General features: G+C 44.6%; 1 protein-coding gene and 1 long non-coding RNA gene across 2 annotated transcripts; both read left to right on the forward strand.

Moving 5' to 3' along the window:
- The first annotated feature begins 3175 nt into the window (after positions 1-3175).
- Positions 3176-4921, forward strand: LOC124696844 (heat shock 70 kDa protein 8). Its single transcript, XM_047229504.1, has one exon. The coding sequence runs from the start codon at positions 3176-3178 to the stop codon at positions 4919-4921; it is 1746 nt and encodes a 581-aa protein (XP_047085460.1).
- A 2030-nt stretch (positions 4922-6951) lies between these two features.
- On the forward strand, positions 6952-8450 carry LOC124700866. The gene is made up of 4 exons (XR_007001855.1): positions 6952-7103; positions 7563-7647; positions 7732-7824; positions 8422-8450. It is a non-coding gene; the product is annotated as an uncharacterized LOC124700866 (long non-coding RNA).
- Positions 8451-8820: the final 370 nt, after the last annotated feature.

An 8820-nucleotide genomic window follows, 5' to 3' on the forward strand; every position in this document is an offset into this window, starting at 1 on the left:
GCACACACTTACAGGAGTTGCATCGGTCGAGCCAAGGAGTGACCAGAATGGGACAAGCCCGATAGAAACTGTCGAACCGGGCGTTCTTCCAGGACCTGTCCTAAAGATGTTTTAATACCCGTGCTATGAAAGAACGCTAACCATACAGTGTGGTGTGATGCAGATTCGTTTCGTTCCTGTGTACGTCTTCGCGGGTGGGACTACGGAGTGATCATTGTTTTTTTTCCCTGGTAGAGCTTTTGTTTGATAATGATTTTTACAGAAATACATTGTTTCTTCAAAGGAAGGCAAATATCATAAAACCATAGCCAACATGTAAGTTCATCAAAAGGCTCAAAGGCCATGGATCTAGGGTGTAAACGGATCGTATCGAATCGGATCGGATATTGCGATTACCATATCATTTAACATATTTTTGTAAGGGATTTAGATCGGAGCGGATAATAGTCGGATTCGGATTCGGAAAGCACGTGGAGGAGTTACATCGGTCGAGCCAAGGAGTGACCAGAACGGGACAGACCTTCCTCCAAAGCCTATCCCAGAAGTGCTTTAAGACATGTGCTATGAGAAAACGTCAACCGTAAGTGTGGTGTGATGCAGATTCGTTTGGTTCCTATGTACCTCTTGCGTGTGGGACAGTGATCATTGTTTTTTTTCCCTCAGTAGAGCTTTTGTTTGATAACAATTTTTACAAAAATAATAATTGTTTCTTCAAAGGAAGGCAAATATCATAAAACCATAACCAACATGTAAATTCATCAAATAGGCTCAAAGGCCATGGATCTAGAGATGTAAATGGATCGTATCGAATCGGATCGGATGTTGCGATTACCATATCATTTATCATATTTTTGTAACGGATTTAGATCGGAGCGGATAATAGTCGGATTCGGATTCGGAAACTGATTATATCAGATTACCGATATGGAGCGGATTCGGACCGAACTCCGATGGAAAGTGGATTATTAAGCAAATATACACATAAAAATACATGTGTGTGTTTTTTATGTAAAACATGTATGTAATTATATACTTTAGTGAAATATACACATTTGTAGGTACAACAAAGCAAATTGCGCACTAACAACATAGTGTATCCGATGAATAATAACTATAATGTCTAAATATTTATTGTTGGGCTAATTTTATCGGATTATCCTCTTTGTGGACCTCGGATAATCCACAAAAAAGGTGAATAATCCGTATCCGTTGGATAGTGTCAATGCCCTATCCGGTACTGTATCCGCTTCACCGCTATCCACATATGTATCCATGTTCGACGGATTTCTAAAATGCATACCATATCCTCAATAACGGATGCAGATGCGGATTCGGGACGGAAAATATCCATACCATTTATACCCCTACATGTATTAACACTTTTGGAAAACTTACTTAAAAAAACACTTTTGGAAAACTCCAATGCCATTGTTCTAAATAAAATTGGCCTAGAATGAATTTTCTTGGGTTTTATTATTATTATCTATATTTTAATGATTAATAAAGGTATAAAAATAAAAGCTAACTGTTATTGGGCCGTTTTCATTATGGATAGAAGGTCCCTTGGACATCTGAGGCTCTCTATTCAGTCCATAGGAACGGGCTTTTAATGTCAAGGCTTGCTACAATCCTGACACCGATCCAACTAAAGCCGCAACCAAAATGTGGTGATCATTAAGCCCAGGCCTACATGCCACCACGGAATCCACTAATCGTATAGACCTAATCAGGCCCAAATTTAGCCCAGTGCATCACCGCGGTGCGGCCTGCGGCCCTCCGCTCATGCTCCAGCGGCGTCTCCCCTGTTCCCGACGCTTCCCGAACCTCGGCGGCGGCTCCGCCTGAGGCGCCCGCGTGTCGAGCTCTCTCCCGGCCTCTCCAGAAAATGCCTACCCACCTTCTTCTACCTCCTCCCCCGCCTCCTTCTCCCCACTTCTCCTCACTCAGTTTCGCGCACACCTTTTTCACTTCCTTTTGCGCTACCACCGCCAAGGAGCACCAGCGAGCAGGTCCGGCGAAGAGAGTCACCAGCGAGTGTCCGTCGCCCGGTCCGGTAAGGCATCTCTGAACCCTACGCGTGCTTAATTTTCTCCATGCCTAGTTAATTAATTCGGAGGGAGGGAATAGCCCTGAGTTTTCTTTTTATTAATATCGAGTGAGTTGCCCTGAATTCATTCTTAGGCGCCCAATTTCTGATCTATGTTATGTCGGATTTTATTTTTTTAATTGATTATGTCGACAGTGGGTAGTACCATGTAAATGTGGTTTACTGAGCCACAAGGTTTACATAGTTTGTCCTAAGTTTTCTTCTGCGTAGCTTGTATGTAGCCTTGGTCCTTGATGAGTAGTTAGGAAGCTAAATTGGGTTCCTCTTTTTCTCTGTCACAAGTTAGATGGGTTAGGAGGGAGGCTTGGCTTAATTGTACACACTTGGCTTCACACTAAAGGGGCCTTGATGGTGCCTTCATTCATGATTTATTATGGAGGAGGATTGAGTTCTCTCTCTGCTAACTTCTGTAGTTTTTTTGGTGGTCTGATTGTCTTTACAATCTGGAACTGCATATCCGTTCATGATTGTATACTCTGAACCACTTTCTTTCATTGTATGGCAGGGGAAAACTGCAGAAGGAAACAAACTAATTAGTTCAAATTATACAATGGGTGTTCATAATTCATGATGCCCTGTGTGACATCCATCATGTATAATTATAGAGTATAGATGAGTAGATGACCAATAAGGATTTTTTATCTAATTATTCATATTTAATGTGCTAATAATGTATAATTTTGGAACATATTGTTTGCACCTTGTTGCATGATGGAAGTTAAAACTTGACTGTTCATTCTATTTGTTGATCCGGGTTTGCTAGGTAAAGCAGGTAGTGGTCCATCCATTTCTTAATTTAACATAAGAAAAGCTCGACGTTCTGCTGTTTAATTTCCTTCGTAAGCTGGTGTTACTGGCTTGTATTTAATGAAATTTGCTGGCAATTCCTATTGATGATTGGAATTACCTTTTGTTCAACATTGGCTCTCAAATGTTTTAGAACTTCCGTTCTGGAAGTCAGACTAACTCCTATCTTAGATGATTCAGTATTTACTATCCATTATTTCCCCTGTTTTAAAGAGTCTGTTAACCATGTCTAACTGGATCATCTGTATGTATATTTTCAGGATGGCTGAACAATTCTACACTGTGACATCGGATAGTGAAACCACTGGGGAGGATCAAGCACAGCAATCATTCCCTGATGTTGCTATCGGCATTGATATTGGCACTTCAAGATGCAGTGTTGCTGTTTGGAATGGTCATCAAGTGCAGCTGCTGAAAAATACCCGAAGCCAGAAAGGGATGAGGTCATATGTCATGTTCAAAGATGACACCCTTTCAGCTGGTGTTACTGGAGGAGCAACCAAGGAACACGCACACGAGGAACGAGATATCTTGTCAGGAAGTGCAATATTCAATATGAAACGTTTAATTGGGAGAATGGACACTGATGAAGTGGTTCAAGCTAGCAAGACCCTCCCTTTTCTTGTGCAGACATTGGGCATTGGTGTGAGGCCATTCATTGCAGCCCTAGTCAACAATATGTGGCGGTCCACAACTCCTGAGGAAGTTCTTGCCATCTTTCTGCTTGAATTGAAGGCCCTGGTGGAAATGCATCTCAAACATCCAGTCCGGAACGCGGTTCTAACCATTCCAGTTGCATTCAGTCGGTTCCAACAGACCAGGATCGAGAGAGCATGTGCAATGGCTGGACTGCATGTGCTGAGGCTTATGCCAGAACCCACCGCTGTTGCGCTTCTGTACGCTCAGCAGCAGCAGCAGCTTCTGCATGACATCATGGGAAGTGGCATCGAGAAAATTGCCCTGGTATTCAACATTGGTGCTGGTTATTGCGACGTTGCGGTGTCTGCCACTGCTGGAGGTGTTTCCCAAATAAGAGCACTTGCGGGTTGCACCGTTGGTGGGGAGGACATTCTTCAGAATGTTATGCGCCACCTCCTACCCAATTTTGACAGCTTATATGGTAATGCTGGTCAAACAATGGACAGAATCAAGTCAATGGGTTTACTGCGTATCGCAACTCAGGATGCGATACACAAACTGGCCTCCCAGGAAAGCGTTGAGATCAATGTTGATTTAGGGGGAGGCCATAAGGTGTCCAAGGTTTTAAACCGTGCAGAATTTGAGCAAGTGAATCAGGCGATCTTTGAGAAATGTGAGAGGATCATCAAGCAATGCTTGGCAGATGGGAAGCTAGCACCGGAAGACATTGATGACGTGATCCTGGTAGGAGGATGCTCCAGAATTCCCAAGATCAGAAGCCTCGTCCTGGGATTATGCAAGAAGGAAGACTCCTACGCGAGCATAGATGTTCTGGAAGCTGCTGTTTCAGGTGCCGCCCTGGAAGGGGCCATTGCTTCAGGAGCCACTGACACTTCAGGGAGCTTAGACCTGCTGACCATCCAGGCCACCCCGATGAACCTCGGGATCCGTGCCGACGGTGATGGCTTTGCCGCGATCATTCCAAGGAACACTGCAGTTCCTGCGAGAAGGGAGATGCTGTTCACAACAACTCGTGACAATCAGACGGAGGCCCTCATTGCTGTCTACGAAGGTGAAGGCAAGGAGGCGGAAGCGAACCATCTGCTGGGGTACTTCAAGATCACCGGCATTCCTGCAGGAGCCAAGGGGTCTGTCGAAATCAATGTGTGCATGGACATCGATGCGGCCAACGTCCTGAGGGTGTTTGCTGGCGTTGTGAAGCCGCAGGGCGAGGCTGCCCCGCCGTTCATGGAGGTGAGGATGCCCACGCTCGATGACGGGCATGGCTGGTGCGGGCAGGCACTGGCCAAGATGTATGGTAGCGACCTCGACCTGGCCCTTCTCCTCCCAAAGAAGGTCCAGCCGTAAGACTTGCTTATCAACCTCTTACCAGACTATAGTTGTGTTCTAAAGTAAATTAGTTTGTGAACTGTGGTTGGATGACAGTCGTGGGAGCCTCCTATGCAGTACTGTATGTGTGGAAAATAAATGGTAGTGTCATGTACTCCCTCCGGTCCGATTAAATCGACGCACCGTTGTGAAGGCTGCTAGCATGTTCATCGATTAAAAGAGTCCAGAGGTAGTACTAGTTTGTTGTGTGTAGAATGGGATGTTGCTTCCTCTGTTGTGAGTTTTCTCTGTACTCGTGAACATCCGAAATTAATAAGAGGTGTTTCATGTGCGGCATGTAGAATTTCCTAAGCTACTCGCTTCAGAAACTGGCAGGTGCTTGGAAAAATAAACCTTCGGCCGTTAACATATACACATACTGCAGAAGTTTTTCATGATGGCTGTCTACATTTCAGGAGGAATAACTGACTTAATGGATGGCCAGTGACTGGATGTCTACTGGCTGCAGCATCAGACGTCCAATGGGCGGCCTGGAACGCGCTAAATCATGCGTGTAAAGATCATGGGCAGACACATCAGTGCTGGACTTACATTACGTTGGCACTACTACACGGTAGGGATTTAGGGGCACTTTGTCCTAGGGCACTTTTCAAAGTGCCCCTAAATACCTCCCTTTAGAGGCACTTTGCCTAAAATGCCTAAAATCCCTTTCTGGCTCTACCTAAATGCCTCCGTTTGGAGAAGTGCCCCAATTGCTATATACCTATTGGGGCAGTTCCGAGAAGTGCCCTAATTGCTATACACCTATTGGGGCACTTTGGAGAAGTGCCCCAATTGGTATACACCTATTGGGGCAGTTTGGAGAAGTGCCCCAATTGGTATACACCTATTGAGGCAGTTTGACAAGTGCTCCAATTGGTATACACCTATTGGGGCAGTTTGATAAGTGCCCCAATCAGTGCATATGAAATGACCGAGCGGAGCAGCGGAAAAGGCAACGCTTGTCGTTCAGAATAGAAGAAACTATAAGGACTAGAATGAAAACTGCCTTGAAAGATAGATCTCTCGTCTGTCTCGCGTTGTAAAAAAAATCAAGCAATCGAGAGGTCCCCTCTCGCGCCCGCGATGCCGCCGCCACGGCGCCACCGTCTCGCCGTCGTCCCCGCCAACGCCGGCCGCATACGACGCCGGCACTCACCGGCGAAGCTGCGCCTTGGTCCGCTCCACTCGGATCCCCATCCGCGCCCCTTCGTTCCGACCCCGAGTGCGACGAGGCGGCTAACCCTAGCCGGAGGGTTCGGCTCGGTCGCCGTCGCGGTTCCAGCACCACCGCGCCTCCCGCTGCTCCCCTCTCCTCGACGCCCCGTGCTCCTCCTCGACGCCCCGTGCTCCTCCTCGACGCCCCGTGCTCCTGCTCCTCCGCCTCTTTTGCGTGCGGCTTGGCGTGACCGCGCAGTGGCGCCGCCCGGTGGCAGTGCTGCTGCTATTGCCGCTCTCGCCTCCTCTTCAAGGCTCTGCTCCTTCAACCGTTAGTGTATCTCAACAAGCTCTGCCACCTCTCTCTCATCTCTCACTCTGGTTTATTTCGAATGGTATTACAGCTTGCCTACCATGTGTTTGTGAAAATGCTTCTTAGGCATGGGCAATTTATGCCTGTCTCTTTTGTGCCGTTTACTTCTCGTGTTCGTTAGCACGTAGGTTTGGTGGTGTATTATAGTGTAGAATTAACATGCGTTCTGCCACTTATTGAGTTGATAAATAAAAAGTTGTGATCCCCATCCATTCTTCATGTACTCTGCGAGTAGGTTTATCAACCAATGGACGACAGTATGATAATTTGTTCCAGAATGAAAACCCTACCTCTAGGTGCCTTTTGTAGTCTTCCAATTCGCCAAAGTTGTGTCCGGTCAATTCCTCATCTAACCGTTAACAGAGATCTCATTTAGATTTTAGTGATTTAACAAAATTCAGTCCCGTTTCGATGCTCTTTTCTTGCTACCAACAAAAGTAGATTATCACTCATGCTATCAGTAATTGTTTCCATTCATTGACCCAAATTTAACGAACTGTATTGCAGGAACTGCAATCGTTTTGTCGTCCCCAATCGTCATCTCTTTAGAACATTCTTGCAGGAACCTGAGGCTATCCAGGCCTCATGTCCTCCGCTCCGTCCGATCGATATTGCCCCCGACTCAGCAAAGTAAGATGTTTTGTTATATCTCTTAACATTTTCTCGGAAAAAAATACTAGTGCTTTCTTTCCTGAGAAAACACAAAAGCTGTGCGTTTTGATTCATTGATAAATAGATGTTGTTTACAAGCCCCAGAGGGGCCACACCCGAGATAACAACGCGCTGCCCTACAAACTAGGTCGGAGAAAATTTCTAAGTGCTTGAAATGACAGGTGAACTACAACCATCGTGTGTGAACAAATAAAATGGAACAAGAAGTATAATAAGATGATGTTGCATTTAGTATCTGAAAATGAGTACTGTGTGCTAATGTAAAAGTTAAGTGCGTGGCACAATCATATCAAAAGGCTGTAATATGTGATGTTGGCTAAAATAGTGAAGGATCTTTTTTAGTTTTAAGAAAGTCTGGAAGCCCCATGCAGTTCCGTAAAGAGAAGTTCATTAAAACTGATTTCATTTTTTTCCCAGGGATTACCTGCTTAGCTTACGTGTAGTGGGGCTCAAAAGTGTTGAATGTGTTCGTCTACTGACATTACATCATAATGCCTTCCCTGTAAGTTGTTGTTGGAGTAGTTTTGAACTTTTGGTTCATATGCAGTCAATTTCATATTTACACACCAATTCTTTGGCCACTCAGGTTGACACCAATGTTGGCCCGGATATGTGTAAGGCTGGGATGGGTGCCCATTCAACCTCTTCCTGAATCTCTACAATTACATCTCCTCGAGCTGTAAGCGTCCCGATTGTATAAACATTTATTTCATCATGTATTTTCAGTTACATTTTTCTTATATCGATTTTTTTGCTTGTCAAAGGTATCCTGTTTTGGAGACTATATATATACAAAAGTACCTCTATCCTCGTCCGTGTAAACTTAATCAAGGGACACCGAGTTAAAACACTATTATCAGCTTCAATGGATTCTATGATAATTTCTTCAAAAATCGTTGAACATTTGTTTTACCGTGCTTCAAGTTTTGTGGCTACCGAGTTCTCGATCTCCGTTTACTGGTCATACTGCTTAAGCTCATCGACAATAAGACATGGTCTCAACAACAATATGTGCTTCTAAAATGAAGACTTGAACCGAACTATGTTGAATTTTGGTTTAACTAGTGTACAGTTTGCCACTCGGATGATAGAGCAACATTTTTGGAATTTCTAAGTAGGATTTTTTAAAAAGAAACTAGTCAACTATACTTCTTTTGCTTCACAATATATTTTGTCATAAATTTCCCCTATGCTTGCTGCAAGATTCGAGTATGCATGTACAATTATCCGGAAGCTTAAAACTGATACTTAAAGGTCACTTTGTCTAAGATGCGAGAGAGGGCTAAAGAGTTGGATAAGATGGGCCGGTCTATTTGTATTCCGAGTAAAGGCCGAACCAACATGAACACATTCGGAGTTTTGCTCCCCAGGTAAATTTCTCCTTTGGAAATGATGTGATTATCTCCCCCATTATCTTGTTGACTATCTTCATCAGCAATCCGGTAATATCTCCGAGGTATCATCTCGGAAAAAAAGACATCAAGGACTCGGGTCCGTTTTCACGATGGAGCAGATCTCGAGTATCCCAGCGAGTCTGTCTCCTTCGTCGAAACAATGAATTTAAAGTTCTTAAGATTTGGCTAAAAGGTTTTCGGACGGTAAACTCGTAGTGTTTTATACCTTCATCATCTTTTTCACCCTCTCCGATTAGTTATGCAAAACCTGACAGTCTCGG

The sequence above is a fragment of the Lolium rigidum genome, chromosome 3, assembly GCF_022539505.1.
Source record: "Lolium rigidum isolate FL_2022 chromosome 3, APGP_CSIRO_Lrig_0.1, whole genome shotgun sequence".
Lineage (NCBI taxonomy): Eukaryota > Viridiplantae > Streptophyta > Magnoliopsida > Poales > Poaceae > Lolium > Lolium rigidum.